The sequence below is a fragment of the Peromyscus eremicus genome, chromosome 5 (assembly GCF_949786415.1).
Source record: "Peromyscus eremicus chromosome 5, PerEre_H2_v1, whole genome shotgun sequence".
Lineage (NCBI taxonomy): Eukaryota > Metazoa > Chordata > Mammalia > Rodentia > Cricetidae > Peromyscus > Peromyscus eremicus.
Window position 1 is genome coordinate 113,319,668 of NC_081420.1, and position 19,423 is coordinate 113,339,090.

The following is a 19,423-nucleotide window of genomic DNA, read 5'->3' on the forward strand; positions in this document are numbered from 1 at the left end:
CATTGTTAAGGAACAGCTGACTTCATTTTTCTTTTTAGTTAAACAATGTCAGATTTTGAGTATGTTCTTAGCCAGAGGTCAACATTTTTTGACTGGTTCTTCCTCAATGATGTTGTGAATTACACATTGTAACTTGTTTCCATTGTTTTGAGAATTGACTGCACATAAAATATTTGGTGGTATGTTAACTGTTTCACCATAACTCTATAACATGTACCTGTCCCATGATCATAAAAATAACTTCAAAATTCCACTTTTAATCACTTGCTTGATTGCTATAAAGAGGTTCCTATACTTTGGTTGATTGCTATTTTCAGTCTCCTACTATGGGAGACTGAAAATATGGCCCAGTGGTTAACAAATTTTTGCCTTGCAATATCTTGGCTTAAGTTCCTGGTTTTTGACACCACGACAACATGTGTCCAGTGTGTGTATACCACTCACACTAATAGATACTTTTATGTCAACTTGACACAAGCTAGAATCCCTGGAAGAGGGCATCTCAATTAAGAAAATGTCACCATCAGATTGATCTGTGAGCAAACCTTATGTCATTTTTCTGATTAATGATTGATATCAGGAAACTCATTGGGTGTGGTGCTGTCCCTAGGCCTGTGGTCTTGGACAGCATAATAAAACAAGCTGAGTAAGCCATAGATAATAAGCTAGTAAGCAGGATGCCTCCATAGCTTCTGCTTTATTTCTGCCTCCAGCTTCATGCCCAGCTTGGGTTCCAGCCCTGGCTGTTTCAGTGATGGACTGTGATGTAAAACTGTAAGACAAAATAAACCCTTTCCTCCCCAAGTTGCTTTCAGTCATGGTATTTTATCACAACAGAAACACACACAAACACACAGATTTTTTTTTTCATTAAAAGAAAAGGTACTTGTTAGGATTCTGCCACTCCAGCTATAAGACTGCACATGTGCAGTTCAGTAGCTAAGCAAGGGGTCTTATATCTTACGTCATCATTGCACTGCATGAATGCGCAAATGTGTGCATCATGGCAATCAGTATATGCATGGTGTAGCTCCCTAAGCCCACCTGCACATGTGCAGGGGAATCCTTAAAAAGCCAGACACAGACTCCTCCCTTCTCTTCTGCTCTTTCCTCCCCCAACTCCTCTCTCTCTCCTGCACCTGTCTCTGCCCCAGGCCTGGCCATGCTCTCTTCAGTCCCCCACTCTTTCTCCTAATAAAGCTCTGATACTGAGTTTTGCTGTGCCTCTGACCTTTCCTCAGAAGGTAACAGGACTGGTAAAAGTGCCGCATTTAAAACCAACAATACTTCTCTGCTAAAATATTACATCTTAAGAACGTCTTAAGAAGAAAAGTATGTGTGTGTGTGTGTGTGTGTGTGTGTGTGTGTGTGTGTGTGTGTGTGTAGGGGTGAGGGTGGATGTGGATGTGTTCAGGTCCTTCCAGATCTTTCAGGTACCCTGGCTGAGTCATTTATGCATTTCTTAATTTCTGCACCTATAAAATGAAGGCATCATGACTTCACTTATCTCTAGATAATATCTTGCCCAGAAGATTCAAATGAAAGATGGCAGTGTGGATGTGATAACCATCAATTTAATCATGAAAAGAATGAATGGGAAAATGCTTACATGTGGGGACACAAATCCCAGAAGAGAATGTAGAAAACACTAGAATTGGGTTCTTCTGAATCCCAAATATCTAAACATGTGGTCTCTGAGATATCAAACTTTGTCTTGGATTCAAGGTTCAGAGACATTTCTAAATGGACCCATTAAATAAAAGCTTAGCACATACACTCTCAAATATTTTACGTAATTTTCCAAACCCTTCAGTTTTAGCCAATATACCTCCCACTATGAATAAATTCATCATCTGGAGCCAGAGCAGCAGGGAGCAGTTACCTAGGAAAGGGAAAATCAGCATCACAAGATATGCTCTTCGAAGGGTTCTGCATCATCCACATTTTTTTTAGCCCCAGAGGGAACGAAGGACTCAGGGGCTTCAGCAGATAGAGAGAGGAGGCAACAGGAAGCAGGGTTACTGGAATCATAAGTAGGTTTCAATGCTGAGAATCCCAGGTTTCACAATTTATCAGTGTGGTGGATTAAACACCCCCTTAATGACTGAGAGCAACCAATATCAAAGACTGCGCCTGGATATCAGGTTCTGTAGACACAGACCCTCACTCTAAACCTTCTTCTGTGTTTGTGTGGCTACTGGTGTTTTAAGATTTTTCTTTGGCACTAAGTCTGGCTGGAGAGTAGGGTAGTATTTCTGTTTGCCCCTCTGCACTCACTTACTACCCAGTCTCAATTTGTTCTGTGCCCTCAGGACCTGACCTTCCTAGACCAAATGAACTCAGTTTCTTTTCCTTATACTCTGGTTAAGTGCACATAATAAGACACACCAATTGGATCTGAGAGTTCAGCTTCAACCAGCTCCTGTCAGGACTAGTATCCCCCCTTTGGCTCTGGGTGGGATCCCTTCCTTTGTGTGCTGCTACTACAGCACCCACTTCACAGTTTCCCTAACTCAACCTGCTGCTTTTGTTCTCCATAAGCTCTTGCCACTCTTTAGTCTACCATCTAGTATATCTGTCATCACCTAACATCATAGGTGATCCTTCCTGAGCACTGCATTAGTACTGGGACTGGAAATTATGACATAGTTTTTGGTGTATATAGACATCTGCTAATCTCCAAGTGTAGGACGCTAAAGGAATAAAAGTGAGAAATGTTAATATCGTTTATAAACATTAGGAAGGTTCTTTCTAAGGAAATCTTCTACCTCCAACTTTCATCCAAAACACACTGCTTAGCACATCTTCAATCTCTGCCACCTATACCTACAGGTAAGGTAGGTATATCAGAGCTGTGAATGGAGATTCATTCTTGACAACTAGGGAACAAAGAGGTGACCGTTGATCTAGAATCTGTAAGATGGATTGAGAGCTGGAAAGCTTTGACCTTTCCTGATATGTCAGAACTGTGATGGGCTCAGCACATATAAAAGAAAAAGAAAGATAGACCAGGTTGGCCAGGGGGCTCTGATGGCAGCAACCACAGTGTCTGCATTCCAGGCATGCAGCACACCCAAAGGCCAAGTATGCAGGGAGATATCTAGAGGGAGAAGGACTGCAATGGCCAAATCAAAGCCATGTAACCTGTGACATACATTACTTATAACACCCAGGGCTAGCTGGTATTTGTGGCAGAGCATGTGAGTCTCCATGAAACCTAAAGGAGAAGCTTCTCTGGGATTTGTCTATAAAGGAAAAAGTGGAGGCATTTTTCTCATAGATTGAGGTAGGCAAAAACTAATAATTGGGCACATCACTCAATACCTCATATCCTCAGCAACTGCCTCTACAAAACGAGGGGTTTAATTCTTTCTTTCTTTTTTGTTTTTTTTGTTGCAGAGTCCAGATCCCCTGGAACTAGAGTTACAGGCAACTAGTTGCTAGCTGCCTTGTGAGTGTGGGAATTGAACCAGAGTCCTCTGGAAGAGCAACCAATGCTCTCAACCATTGAGCTATCTCTCCAGCCCCTTCAACTGTCTGTATTTATAGTAGTGGTCCACAGGTTTTAATTCTTATGCACAGAGTTTCACTAACATTCTGTTTTCCAATGTTCAAACTAATTAAAGTAAGAGACTGGGCAGTTAAGTCAGTGGACCAAAGTACCAGGGCTCAGCCTGTCAGTGGCTAATGGAGGGGCAGAACCATGTCTTAAGCCAGAAACCACATCAGTAAAATACATGCATGGCTACCAAAATGAAAAAGAATTACTATTAATATATTATTGAAAGCATGAACCATTTGTCCACCTTTCTTCTCTGGGGATCATTCATCACAGTCAGAATATTTGGTTCAATCTCAAAGACAAAATTGTTTTAACCCTAAAAAATGGGAGGATATGCCTCCCAGCTCTGGTAGCCAATTCTATAGAGGCCTGATGAGGGGAAGCAGAGTCAGAGGGTTTACAGAACCTACCATGAGACCAGGGATGATCCATTTTGCACGAGCATCTCCACATGACCCCCACCTCCACTCTGCCCAGGAAAAGCACAGAGAAAGAACAAATGTAGACTGCCCCAGCCCACTCACTTCCATGCTTCATAGAAATCATTAAAGATAAGCCTGACCTTCACATGAGTCCACAGAAAAGAGTGGCCAATGCATGTGTGGACCAGGGAGGTTGTCTGTCAATGCCCAGTGTGGTGATATATCGTGTACCTTAATAAAGCTTACATGAGGATCAGAGGACAGAGCCAGGCACTAGATTAGATATAGAGGCCAGACAGTGGTAGCACACACCCTTAATGCTATCACTCAGGAGGCAGAGATCTGTATGGATCTCTATGAGTTCAAGGCCACACTGGAAACAGAGCCAGGCAGTGGTGGCACACACCTTTAATCCCAATACTGGAATGCACACATGCCTTTAATCCCAGGAAGTGATGTCTGGGCAGAGAAAGGTATATAAGGAGTGAGGAAACAGGAACTCACTCTCCCGAGGCTGAGGATTTCCTAGAGGTAAGCTAGTGGCTGGCTGTTCTGCTTCTTTGACATTTCACCCTTTACCCTAATATCTGGCTCTGGTTTTTTTGTTATAAGACATTTTAAAATTTGTGTTACAGCCCAGTACCAATTCTTCCTGGTTGTTCTGTACTCTGTACCTACTTCTAAGGTATCTACATGATGGGCCTGATCCCAAACAGTCCATACATGTTAACCAGGCAATTCAACAGATAAAGACTGGTGGACTACTATCTGCCACATTCATTTGTAGGTGCTAGAGAGCTAACTGTGGAAGAAGAAGACCAACTCTCGATCCCTACACCATCATTCTAGTGCAGGACGGATACAGAAAATCACCTAAAAACATTCTATCACCTCATATCCTACTTCTGCAAAATCTACTAACAGCATCAGATGGGAAACAGTCTAAATAAAAAACTGCACCTGGACCGAACAAGTCCATCTTCTTTGTCACTACTTCCTGAACATCACAACGTCACAAAGATTTCCATAAAACTTACTTTATGGTGTTATTGTATACTATCTTCAGATGGTATAAAGCACAGACTAGGCTGTGTATAGACTATATCCAAATGCCATGGCATGTTCTGTGAGAGACTTGAACATGTGAAGATTGTGTGTTTGTGGAAAGTCTGAGGAAAGACTGTACATGATTTATGTATAGAATGAGAAGCTGATAAGATTGATAAATTTAGAAAGTGAAATAAGAAGCATGTGGAGAGCTCAATACCTTAAAAGCAAAGCAGCCAGGAAAACAGGCTCTAAAAATTTAACAGGAGAGCATATGTGTTTTCTGGATCCAGGCAAGAGCATTGAAGGCAGACAGCAGGGAACCTGAGGTAGAGGTGGCATGATATCTGGAAAGACAAGACAGGCTGCCCAGAGGAAATCTGAGGGGAAAGGACCAGGCATAGCCCAGTCCCTTTAAATCTCAGAGGGGTTGGGAGAGAGGCTGGTTTTTCCTGTGAGAAGCAGCCAGAAGATACATTCTTTAAATGTTCATTGGGATGACTTCACAGTCAGCTTCTCTAGACCAGAAGCAGGCTCTCACTAGTAGTAAGATTTACTACCGGTGGTGTAGATGTGGAGAAGCTAGAGCACTTGGTCACTTCTGGTAGGGATGTAAAGTGATGCAGCTGCGATGGAAAACAGTGGGGCAGGCCCTTGAAAAGTTAAAATAAAATTACCATATTATTGAGAGCCGCTAGTAGCAAAAGTCCATGGAGTATATAGCAGTGACAACTAGAGTTCAGAAGGTCAACATATCAGAAGTAAGAGTTCTGTTAGAGCCGGGAGGTGGTGGCGCACACCTTTAATCCCAGCACTCAGGAGGCAGAGGCAGGCGGATCTCTGTGAGTTCAAGGCCAGCCTGGTCTCCAAAGCGAGTTCCAGGAAAGGCGCAAAGCTACACAGAGAAACCCTGTCTCGAAAAAACCAAAAAAAAAAAAAAAAAAAAAAAAAGAGTTCTGTTAGAGGAAACCATCATGCAAGGCATTATGGGGTTAGTGCCTTTTAAATGAACTGGCTGTCTCTTGTAAACTTCTTGTGCAATAACAGCTATGATTCTTCCCTTTTACCGTGCATTTCCATGTTATGTATACATGTAATCTCACAATTGCATCTCAATCTTGGGCACAACTTTCCCTATACATTTGGGGTAATTGGATAACTGACCCCAGCTGTGTTTGTTTTTCATTAACATATATCTGGCCAGGGCCATTCTCCAGACAAATGTATTTCATCAAAGATACCTTTTTCCAAGGAAAAAATTGCACATACATAAATTTGCTCATCTTACACACAGAGAAAATAACCACTAGCAATGAAATCAACTCCTTACCTTCACCCCAGGTTATTTACACAAGACCCTAACTTAAGAGACTTACTGCTCACATTCCTGGGATGATGTTTTAGCCATTTCTTAGTTACTGAGTTAAGGCAGTTACTTCCCACTGACCCAAGAAGATTGCCTAAAAGGCTAGGCAGGTGATAGGTGCCAAGCTTCTTTCTTGTGCATATTAAGTTTTAATTCCTCCTCAGTCAGGTGATATTCCTAGATTCCCTAATTGATCTTAGCCTTTAGTTGACCCTACCAGAGAACTCCCCTTTAGTCACTCCCCTTTTGGGTTGTAATTGGAAGCTAACATTTATTGCTTATCACCTCTCTCTGTTACCCTAAAAACTTCAAGCCTCCATTGCTTTGACGAAGAATTACTGTTTCTGTATGTATACTGGTTCTCTGAGAGCAATGGGGAGAATTGATAGAGAAGAACAAAGATGAGGACAGAGGTAGAAAGAACTAGGTAGAATGATGAGAGAACAGCAGAAGGGACTGACAGCAGGAGGGACTGAGAGGAGCTAAGTATGAGAACAGAAAAGAAACTGTGTAGATAAAATTTACTTAGAAGAATAAAGTGAATGGACTAACGAACTAAGTGTGCTTAGATTCATTGAATATTCCCCAGATTAGAATCCTCAGCTGATTGTTAGACTCTTCCACAGACCCTGGGGGTAAACAATATAGGCTGGACATATTATTGTTTACATTAGCATATGAAGCAGTTGTCTTCCTTCTGCGTATATGCCCTCAAAAATGGGAAGCTAGAGTAAAGACACGTGTTTACCTATGATCACAGCTTCACTATCCAGGTAGCTAAGGAATAGAAACAACAAAACCCTCATCCAAAGATACATGGATGAACAAGGTATAAAGCACAAGGAAGCCTTGAAAAGGAAGACACCATCATTGTGTGCTAATATGAATGGGCAATGATAACATTATAGCATGAGGATAAAATATGTCACAAAAAGACAATGCATAGAGATATATGGGAAATAGTCAATTCACAAACAGAAGTAAAATAGTAGTGGTGTGGATTTGGTGACATTGAGAACTGAGAAGTTGTTTATGGTGAACAGGTCATTTATGCAAAATTAGAAAGTTATAGTAGGTTGAGTAACTAACATAACAGTGTGATAATACCAAACACTGTGCACTTAAGAATGGTTAGGAAGTTATCATGCTTTGTGTACTTTGTTATTGAAACACACACACACACACACACACACTCCAATCTCAATTAACACATTTTTTCAAATTTGTTTTTTATTTTTAAGTTATTTATTTTATATATAGATCTCAGTTTCCCTTCCCTCCTCTCCTCCTAGTCCCTCCCCATTTCCCCTCCCCCCATACACCCTTCCTTCCTTTTTATTCAGAAAAGGTCAGGCTTCCCATTGACATTGACAAAACATGACCTATCAAGTTGTTGTAAGAGTAAGCACCTCCCCCATGTATTAAGACTGGGCAAGGCAAGCCAACATGAGGAATATGGTTGAAAGCCAGCAAAGGAGTCAGAGACAGCCTCTGCTCCCACTGTTAGGAGACTCACAAGAAGATCAAGCTACACAACTGCATATATATACAGAGTGCCTAGGTCAGTCCCATGCAGACTCCTTGGTTATCTATTCAGTCTCTGTGAGCCTCTATGAGCTCAGGTTAGATGATTCTGTGAGTTTTCTTGTGATGTTCTTGATTGATCCCTCTAACTCCTCCAATTCTTCCTCCCTTTCTTCAGCAGGATTACCTGAACTTAGCCTAATGAGCGACTGTCAGTCTCTGCATCTGCTTCTACCAGTTGCTGGATGAAACCTCTCTGATGACTATTGGGCTAGGCACCAATCTATAAGTATAGCAGAATATTCTTAGGCATCATTACATTGACATTTTTTTCCCTTCCAGACCTATTTAGTTCTATCCTAGGTCTCTGGGTCATCCAGCCAGGGCTGGACCGGTCACTAGTTGGCCACTCCCACAATCTCTGTGCCAACCTTACCCTAGCACATCTCATAGGCTCAACAGAATGTGGTCCAAGGTTATGTGGCCGGGTTATTCATCTACTGGTAGTCATGTTTGATCACAGGAGATGGCCAGTTCAGGTTATGTATCCCCTTTTGCTAGGAATCTTAGCTGGGAACATCCTTATAGATTCCTGGGAGTTTCCCTTGCACCAGGTTTCTACTTGACCACAAAATGACCCCCTTTCCAGTCCTCTCTTTCAGTATTCTCTCCCCCCCCCACCCTCAGTCTAATCCCTCGTGTCCCCCTTCCTACCCACTGCTCAGTCCATCCATGAAATCTCTTCTTTTTCCCATTCCCAGGGAGATCAAAGTATTTCCCTTGAGCCTTCTTTGTTACCTAGTCTCTCTGGGTCCCTGGATTATAACATGGTTATCCTTCACAACTAATATCCACTTATAAGTATATACCATGTTTGTCTTTCTGAGACACCTCACTCAGGATAATTTTTTTTTCTAGTTCCAGCCATTTGCCTTCAAATTTCATGATGTCATTGTTTTTAACAGGTGAGTAATACTACACTGCATAAATGTACCACATATTCTTTATCCATTCTCTGGTTGAGGGACATGTAAGTTGTTTCCAGGTTCTTGGTTACTACAAATAAAACTGTATGAACATAGTTGAGCAAGTGTTCTTGTTGGCATGATTGAGCATCCTTGGACATATGCCCAAGAATGGTATACTTGGGTCTTGAGGTAGACTGATTCCCAATTTTCTGAGAAACTGCCATACTGATTTCCAAAGTGGCTATACAAGCTTGCACTCCCACCAGCAAGAAAAGAGTGTACCCTTTGCTCCACATCCTCTCCAGCATGAGCTGTCACATGTGTTTTTGATCTTAGCCACTCTGAAAGGTATAAAGTGGAATCTGAGTCCTTTTGATTTGCATTTCCTTGATGGCTAAGGATGTTGAACATTTTTTTTTGTTGTTGTTGTTTTGTTTTATTTTGTTTTTGTTTTTTGTTTTTTTGAGACAGGATTTCTATGTAACAGCCCTGGCTGTTCTGGAACTCTCTTTGTAGACCAGGCTGGCCTTGAAATCAGAGATCTGCTTGCCTCTGCCTCTCATGTGCTAGGATTAAAGGTATGCACCACCACTGTCCAGTTTTGTTGTTGCTGTTGTTGTTGAACATTTCTTTAAGTGTTTCTCAGCCATTTGAGTTTCTCCTGTTAAGAATTCTTTGTTTAGATCTGTACCCCATTTTTTATTGAATTATTTGGTTTGTTGATGTCTAGTTTCTTGAGTTCTTTAAATATTTTGGAAACCAGCCCTCTGTCAGATGTGGTGATGGTGAAGAACTCTTCCCACTCTGTAGGCTGTCCTTTTGTCCTATTTACAGTGTCCTTTGCCTTACAGAAGCTTCTCAGTTTAAGGAGGTCCCTCCCATTTATTGCTGATCTTATTGTCTGCCCTATTGAAGTGCTATCTATTCAGAAGTTATCTCCTGTTCCAATGCATTCAAGGCAATTCCCCACTTTCTCTTCTATTAGGTTCAGTGTCTCTGGATTTGTGTTGAGGTCTTTGACCCACTTGGACTTGAATTTTGTGCAAAGTGACAGATGTGGATCTATTTGCATTCTTCTATCTACCAGCATTGAGTTCTACCAGCACCATTTGCTGAAGATGCTTTCTTTTTTCCATTGTATAATTTTGGCTTCTTTGTCAAAAATCAGGTGTTCATAGATGTGTGGATTTATGTCAGGGTCTTTGATTCACTTCCATTGATTCACCTGTCTGTTTTTATGCCAATACCATGCAGTTTTTATTACTATAGTCCTATAGCAGAGCTTGAAATCAGGATGGTAATACCTCCCAATGTTCTTTTATTGTACAGGTTTGTTTTGGTGATCCCAGGTTTTTTGTTTTCACATATGAAGTTGAGTATTATCTTCCAATGTCTGTGAAGAATTATGTTGGGATTTTAATGGGGATTGTGTTGATTCTGTAGATTGCTTTGGTAAGATGTCTATTTTTATTATGTTAATCCTGTTGATCCATGAGTGTGGGAGATCTTTCTATCTTTTGATATCTTCTCCAATTTCTTTCTTCAATACCTTGAAGTTTTGTCATATAGGTCTTTCATTTGCTTGGTTAGAGTTATATCAATATATTTTATATAATTTGAGGCTATTGCAAAGGTTGTCTTGTCCCTGATTTCTTTCTCAGCCACTTTATCATCTGTATATATGAGGGCTTCTGATCTTTTTTTTTGCATTAATCTTGTATCTCGCCACATCACTGAATGTGTTTATCAGCTGTAGGAGTTCCTGGGTAGAATTCTGAGTGTTGTTAATGTATACTATCATATCATCTGCAAATAGTGATACTTGGACATTTTCCTTTCCAATTTGTATCCCCTTGATCTCCTTTAGTTATTTTATTGCTCTAGCTAGAACTTCAAGTACTATATTGAATAGGTATGGAGAGAGTGGACAACCTGTCTCCTTCTTGATTTTAATGGAATTCCTTTGAGTTTCTCTTCATTTAATTTGGTATTGGCAACAGGCTTGCAGTATATTACTTTATTTTTAGGAATGTCTCATGTTTCCCTGATCTCTTTAAGACTTATATCATAAAAGAGTGTTGGAATTTGTCAAAGGCTTTTTCAGCATTTAAAGGATCATGTGGTTTCTTTTTATTTCAGGTTGTTTATATGGTGAATTACACTGACAGATTTTCATATGGTGAAACATCCCGGGATCTCTGGGATGAAACCTACTTTATCATGGTAGATGATCTCTTTGATGTGTTCTTGGATTTGGTTTGTAAGTACTTTATGGAGTACTTCTGCATCTATGTTCATGAGGGAAATTGGTCTGTAATTCTTTTTTTTGAGTCTTTGTGTGGTTTGGGTATAAGGGTGACTATGGTCTCATAAAATGAATTTGACAATGTTCCTTCTGTTTCTATTTTGTAGAATAATTTGTGGATTATTGATTGGTATTATCTCTTCTTTGAAGGTCTGGTAAAATTCTGGCCTGAAACCATTTGACTCTGGGCTTCTTTTTGTTTGGGAGACTTTTAATGACTACTTCTATTTCCTTGAAGGAATTAGAGAATATCAGTCTATTTACATTGTTTATCTGCTCTTGATTTAACTTTGGTTAAGTGGTATCTATGGAAAAAACTGTCCATTTCTTTTAGATTTTCCAATTTTGTGTAGTACAGGTTTTTGAAGCATGACCTAATAACTCTTTGTATTTCCTTAGTGTCTATTCTTATGTACCCCTTTTCATTCCTGATTTTCTTAATATGGATATTCTCTCTGCCTTTTAGTTAGGTTAGTTAAGTTAGTTTTTTGAGCTGAGCGGCATTGGTAAACCTTGGCTTTTTTATTTATAAAATGGGGGAGGGGGAGTGACCACGCTGGCTCACATACCTGCACACACACAGACACAAAAGTGTAATTCATGGTGCCCAGAGCTTGCAAAATATGCAAGAGCAGGCAAGATTAAGTGGCATTATTGTCATTTCTCTCACAGAATCAGGCAATGACCCTTCTAGCTGCCTCATCAAACTTCCATGCCACTGTAACTCTCAACCTGATGCACTGGTACTTTTCACTTTACATGACAATCTCTTTCCCTCATGAACAAGCAAATGCAACAGGAGAATGGCAAATGCCATCTGAGGCTGGGCCAGAAAAAACAGTAAGGCTTTTGTCTTTCTTTCTGTTAAATGGCTTACTCTGAGGCAAGCTAACTGCTGCATTACTGGGACACATAAGCATTTCTAGGGAACTGAGACCCCACCTATGTTGTGAGCCACTTTGGAAACAAAGCCTGAAGCCCTAGTAAGCCTTTAGATGACTAAAGTCCTACAGAGACCATGTGCCTTGAAAGAACCAGAGTCATGGCCCAAACTTACCTTGCTCCATACCCCTGATTTTTCAGGAACCATAAATTAAAAAAATAATGAATAGCTTAAAGCATTGGATCATGCTATGGAGCAGTACATAAATAGTAACAGTACAAGTAGGGAATACAATAATCACCTGTCTTGTTGCTATGACAAGAACAACATAAGGAAAAAAGGATTTATTCTGGTTAGAGTTTGAGGGCATAATCTATCATGTCAGAGAAGTCATCACAGCAGGGGGGTGAGGCAACTGGTCACATGTTATCCATAGTAAGGGGTCAGAGTTAATGAGTCTTGGATCTCAGCTAGCTAGCTTGTCTGCTTTCTTCCTTCTTTCCTTTCTTCCTCCTTTACTCCCTCCCTTTCTTTCTATTCAGTATGGGACCCACAGCACAAGGAATGGTGCCTATCAGATTTAGGGAGACTTCCCATTTCAATTAACCTGAAGTAGAGCCTCCTACCCAAACATGAATAGTGGTTTGTTTCCATGCGGATTCTAGGCCCCATCGAATTGACGTTCAATATTAACAAATGGAGGTGGTAACCGTAAGGTGCTTACTCTATGGCACCCAGGGCTTCTTGAAAATCAATTATGAAACAATCCTGCTACACTGCAGCCACAGCATCCCCTGATTCTAAGGCCTGGCATTTAGGGAAAATATTTTAGTGGATTTACACTCTTAAAGAAGCACCAAAGAAGGCATATGGAGCTAATGAATTACACATCCAAATGCCATCATGGTATCTTTTGATAGCAATCTAGGATATAGTTATACAGCTGGCAAGCCTTTATCATGCAAAATACTTAAAGACTGAGTTTAAAATTTTTAAAGATGAGAATACTATAGGTTTAGCTAGGGGCCCAGAAGATGTGAGTGAGAGGTATCAAGTTTAACAAACACAATGCCACCAGCAATGTCAAACTCTCTTGAGTTAACAAATGAAGTCACAATCTGGCAAGAGAGGAAACAATCCAACTCCTTTTTAGACGAAACATCATTGCTTCCATCCACCAAGGATTCACTGTTCTCCTGAGGCTGCAAGAACGTCCACAGTGAAAGGTGATTATGTATCATGATAGTTCAGCCTTTGGAGTTTAGACACCAATCAGACATACAATATGGACTGGGCATCAGGTTCTAAGAGTGTGAATCTTAGAAGCCTTGAGTCATAGAGTGATGCACAATGGCTAATGGCCCAGTTTCTGGAAGCAAACCACCCAAGTTCATACCTTAGGCTCCACTTCTTTCTATTCACATGACTTTAATTGTGAATTTACTGTAGGTTACTGGTTTGTAAAAGGAGGAAAATACACTGCCTGGAAAGAGATATATTGTAAAAGATTTAGCACGGCATCTGCTATTCCTTATGAAATGCTAAGAAGTCAAGTGACTACTGATAAAGGGAGCACAAAGCAAGGAGCAGAAGACTAGAGATGCATCTTTAAGGTGTTATCTTCCATCACAGGGCATTATCCATTGATAACTTCTGTTACCAATACCTACTGTGGTGGTTTTTACACTATATCCATAAATCCTTTGATATTCCTCTGCCTGGGAGACAAGGTTGCATCACTTCTTCCTTGCAAGTAGGTGGACCTCTGTGACCATTTCAACTAACATACTCTGTCATCAGTAGAAGTGACTAGTTCTATGTGCCTTACATACTGGGACACTGAGACCTACAACCATTAGCTGCTATTCAAGTATCTTAATGCTGAAATGAGCCATGTTGTTGGTAAGTTCAGTGTAGCCCATGCAGAGAGATAACAGGAAGAAAGGCAGCCTAGGCCATTACTACTGCTTCAGTCATAACAAACATCCATTACACAAGGGTACCCAAACCAGAACCACTCAACATATCTCTTTCTGAACTCAAGACACTGTAGTAGCACATGAAATGATGGCTGGGAGGTAGCTCTGTGGGTAAGAGTGCTTGCTATGCAGGGAAGAGGACTGAAATTCAAATGCCCAACACCATGTGTAGGCATGGTCACACATCCCACCACTGGGGTAAGGTGGAGATAGGTAGATTCTAAGAACTTGCTGACATGTCATCCTAGCTCAAATGGAAGGCTTCAGGTTCCACTAAAAGACTTTGTCCCAAAAAGTGAAGTGGAGACCAAAGGAAGAAGACACCCAAGGTCCTCCTCTGACCTCCACAGATGCATACATGGGTATGTGCACATGCACACAGGTGGCCAAAAAATTCCCTACATGACTGCTATTGCCTTAAGCTATCAAATGTCAATTGATAGACTACATAGAAACAGGGAAGAGCACCCATATCAAGTATATGGGCATTCACTTCCAACTCACAAACTCATTTCATCCTCACATTCATTAGGTGAGAGGATATTGTTATTCTCATTTTAGTTCATGAGGGAAAATAAATTGTCATAGCTTATGGGTTCAATCAGGAGCATTCTTGTCTCTAGTTCTAGTGGGTTTTTTTTTTTTTTTGATACTATACTACAATCAACTCCAGGAATGGTCAACATGAGAAAAGCAAGAAAAACATATGAGCTTTTGCATATACAGAGGAGTGAAAATGAAAATAGATCATTCAGTTCTGAGGTGCACAGAATCCAGCCTCCACTGAAACAGTATTACTTGAGCAACAGAAATATGCAGAAATAAAATGGGTGGTGGAAGGCCACATACTTAGGAGAGGCAGAAAGGACACAGGGATTGAAAGGGTTGGTAGTTCTGTCACCAGCTAGCTCTGTTGATAACCTGGAAGTTATTATGATAGTTTTCAGAAATACTTCCCAGACTGAGTATAAGTTTAACTGTGACCACAGACTATAGAATTGTCCTTGGCAACATAACCCTGTCCTCTAATGAGATATCAAAACAAGCTTCAGCATTCATCATGGAAAAGTGCCAGGATGAAGGGAAACTTCTATTTTGACCCCAGTCACTGACATTTCTGGTTTGCCTCTTTGGTTCTTTTGCCAAAACCTTTGCCAAGTGCTACCAATGGGATATGCATTGCTAATGGGCATGTAGGTATGGCACAGCCTCTGGCTCTATGTGCAAGGAGACAGGTCACTTTGAGACATGACAGCCTTCACATACAGGTGCAAAAGTTCTGAGAAGGACCAGAGTGCATCTAGAATAGTTCTACCAAGAAGAACATTTTAAGTGTCTAAAAATCAATGTGACCAATAGGTACAGAAAAAGAGAAAAAAAATGAATCAAAGCTAACTCTCAGAGGCAAATCAAAATACTGTAAAGTAAAGGTCGACATATTAAAGATATAAATCAGCGTACTGTTTCGTCTTTCAAACAGTGATGTTATGTCTTCAGAGATGATTTCCAAATAGTTCCCCATTTCTCACAATCACCTAGACAGACTTTTTTATATACCAATATTCATGGGTTTTACTACCATTAACTCCCCATACATTGGATGAGGTGTCATGGATACACATTTTGGTAAAGAGTAATCTTCATGCTCAATCAAGTTTGTGAATGATACATAGAGCAAAGAGAACATTCTTTAGTAACAACTGTAAAACAGCTTCAAAGTGTTAGTTCATTTTCCTTGTATTTCTGGCTCCCTTGCAGCTATGTAGCTAAGGAAGCCTTTAAGCTAAGTTCTGGTCCAAAAGAGCTAAAAGGAATTGAGGTGTCTCAATAAAGAATTGTCTGGATTGTGTTGGCCTTTATGAATTCCATCTTAATTGAGAGCGAAAAACCCATCTTGAATATGGGCAGGCACTATTTCATGGACTGGGTGAAAAGGATAAAGCCAGCTGAACATTGGAAGCAATCCTCTCTGCTCTTGACTGTGAATGTGTCTCCAATCTATGACCTGAGATTGTGAGCCAAAAAAATATTCTCTCTTACAGTTGCTTTTGTCAGGGTGATTTATTTTTTTATTTTTTATTATTTTTTTATCACAGCAACAGAAACAAAACATAACAGCCAACTTCTAGACACCCTCCCACTAGGGCATGCTCCAATCAGACTTGTATTAAATGTCTAGTCTAATACAATTCTAGGATGCTCTCCTTGTCATTTCTTATTTAAGGTCTCCTCTCTTGATACCAGATTTCTATACAAGTCCATCTTCATCTTCATCATTTAATAAGCCCTCACTCCATGTGGCATACAGATAGCACTGTCAGCATCATTAATAAATCCATTCATGGGGCAGATGCTATGGCTTAAAATGGGCTGTGACTTCAGGGTGGATAAAGTCTAATATTCTTTATTCTAGGAAGCAGCATAAGAAAACCCAGCCAGTATTATCTGTATTTAGCTAAAAAGAATACAAATTACCATAACTGAAAGCACACTAAATATCCTTGGTATTAGCCATAGCTATAATGGCTTCCATAAGGCAAGAATCAGCCTCAGATGTTCACTGCTCAGACACCCACGAGTTCCAAGAAGTTGGGCAAAGTGCTCAAGTACTCAAAGCAGAAACTACCAAGGGTGAGTTCTTATTCACCCCTGGTGCTAGCAAGCACTTTTCTAACTCATCTACACAGTAAGAACCAGAAGAAGGGGAATTGAGCATGAGGAAGTAAGTGTGTGTGTCTCTGTGTGTGTCTGTGTGTGTGTGTGTGTGCGTGAGTGTGTGTGTGTGTGTGTGTGTGTGTGTGTGTGTGTGTGTGTCCCCACATGCATGGTCTCAGTGCATATATTACAAGGGAAAAAAAGGAGGTTGAGTCTGGCAGGCACATTACAGGAAGATGGATAAGAATTGCAAGACTCCAAAGATTCACTAAGAAAGGAAGTATATTCCAGCAAGAAAGTGGTACTAAAATATGAAACCTCAAAGGGTGGCTTTTGATAGGCAACATCACCTTAGTTCTGAATTGCAGAGACTGCTCATACACAGAAAAGGGAATGGGGGCCAAAGTAACTGCAAAATGGAGCTATATCTCTGGGTGAGCCATTCATACTACTGTGTAAAGAATTGAGTTCCCAGGATGAAGTGTGGAAACGTGAGTATTTCCTAATGAAACACAAAGAAATTAGTGACAGGTTCTATCAGTTATGCTTGTGTAGAGTAGGCCTTCTTATCCCTGTTTATCAGATGGAGAAATTGAAACACAATGAGGTTAAAAGTCTTTTTTGGCATTCACTAGAGTTTATGACCAATCTACTTTTGCACTGAATTAAGAAATCCAGCTCTTTCCAGGGTCCTGGCTGTGCTTCCAGGAGGCATTTGCAGAGATGAGCAGGAACTGGGGTTCTGAGTAGCCATTTCTCTGAATGCATATGCTCCTTACCTCACACTTCTCCACAGCTGGCTGCTGCCCACATTCAGAGCTGTTGCCTGCCACGATGCCAGCCCGCAGATTCTCACTGTCCCCTGTTCCCTCTTCCATGGAGTAGGTCTTGGAGTGGTTCCCACGGCGGTGAGCAGGGCCCTGACCCTGGGCCAGGCTGAGCTGCCTGCGCAGAGAACGGTTTTCCTCTTCCACCTCTCGCACACGAACCTCCAGGCTCTCCCGCTCCCGCTGGCTGGAGGCAGTGTACCTGGGACTGTGTGCTTGGGACTCCAGGGGAGACAGAGACACAGGCTTCCCATCTAGGGGAGGAGAGACCAAGGAAGCATTCATTAGCTTAGCAAACTTACCTCCAGGAACTTCAGCATTACCACCCCAGGCTCTTGACACAATCCCACTGCTTAGCAGGAAAGCAGATGGACTGTGAATGACAAGTCAGAGCATCCATATTGAAATGGGAAAAAAAGTGAGAACAGAATGGCTTATTATGGTAATAAAAATCAAAATACTGTTTACAGAAAGACATTCCTAATACTGTTCCTAGTTAAACACAATGCCTTCCTCCCCATATAATGTGTTTGAAAGTAGACACTCTTAACAAGAAATCACATAACATGTATGGATAAGGAGGAATGGAAATTTTGAGATGAGGAGCTTCAGAATGTAGAAGAGCTCAAAAGGAAAAGAGGAAATAAAGTGAAGTTCTTCTTAAGTGAACTCCTAAACCAGCTTCCAAATCCTGTTTTAAAAGCATCACCTCCCAAGGGAAGCCATCCTCCGCCTGTATAATGTTGCTTATAAGTATATGATTTCAAGGCCAACCATTTGGTATTTTTAAATTTTATAATCTGAAAACACCACTTCCCAAAGGCACTTAGCATATCTCCTCGTATAAAGTCAATACCCAATGCATGCTGACTATTAGGAGGTCCAGATACATACACAAGACACGCTCAAAGCTGCCACTCCTTTTTGTTTGTTTCTACTCTGCTGATACTCTAGGATCCAGCCAGAGGGCAACTGTCTAAGAGGCTTCCAATCTATAACTCTCATGACTGGAGAGTGACCAACTCCCTAGCCTGCTAAAATGTGAAAGGTCCAGGAATATAGAAATATAAAATTATAAGCTTAAGAGATGAAAGCTGACAGTCATCACTCTAAAGGTTAACTGCTAACAATGGCTGTCTGCTTACAGCCAGCTCCTCTGCAACAGCCAGGGGTTAACTTTTAACCCCCTTGGCCCTTATAGCTGACAACTGCCTGGACCAAAGTTAACTTTTAACTTTACAGCTAGCTGATAAGTTTTTGTGCCTCACGGTGTTTTAGTTTTTTAATTTTTTTTATTCTTTATTTTTCTGGAATAAAATTTGCTTCTGGTTTAATAGACTGGTGATCTGTCCCCCATTATTGCAAGACCCAACAAATGCATTTCCATTTTTCCACAACCCAAGTTGTCTTCCTCAGAGCCCAGACTAGACTGAGATTCTAAACTGTACCAGCAAGGCTATGTGGCTCACATAGCTTGAGGATCAAAGCTGGGGATGAATTACATACCATGAGTTTCACCTGTGCTGCCCATGCTGCTTGCCTCTGCTAAGAGCATTTGATGTCCTTAATAGATAACTGCCATTTTATTTAGCCCCTAATCACTTTAGGGTTAGCTGCATTTGCTCCTGATCCTAATAGTGCAATAAGTATGGCTTACTGAATTCCACTGCCATGAACTGCAAATCAAAGGTTAAGGCAGGAGACATGAAATCACAGGTGGATCAGGGGTGCATTGTAACTGGGCTGGTTAATTACAAGCTCCCTCCCCTGCTTTTGAAATCACCCTCCATGTTTGGTTCCACCAAGAGAATTAAACAGCACAGGACTAGGGCTGTAGCTCTGTGTAGAGTGCTTCCCTGACAAGTGTGAGGCCTTAGTCTCCTCT

At 40.9% G+C, this 19,423-nt stretch overlaps 1 protein-coding gene across 3 annotated transcripts in view; it reads right to left on the reverse strand.

Moving 5' to 3' along the window:
* The window catches only part of Large1 (LARGE xylosyl- and glucuronyltransferase 1), a 535,843-nt gene that overhangs the window by 272,349 nt on the left and 244,071 nt on the right, over window positions 1-19,423 (reverse strand). For all 3 annotated transcript variants that reach the window (XM_059264258.1, XM_059264259.1, XM_059264260.1), the window contains exon 3: window positions 17,491-17,792. In XM_059264258.1, the coding sequence (XP_059120241.1) occupies window positions 17,491-17,792 (302 nt within the window). The remainder of the gene's footprint in view (window positions 1-17,490; window positions 17,793-19,423) is intronic.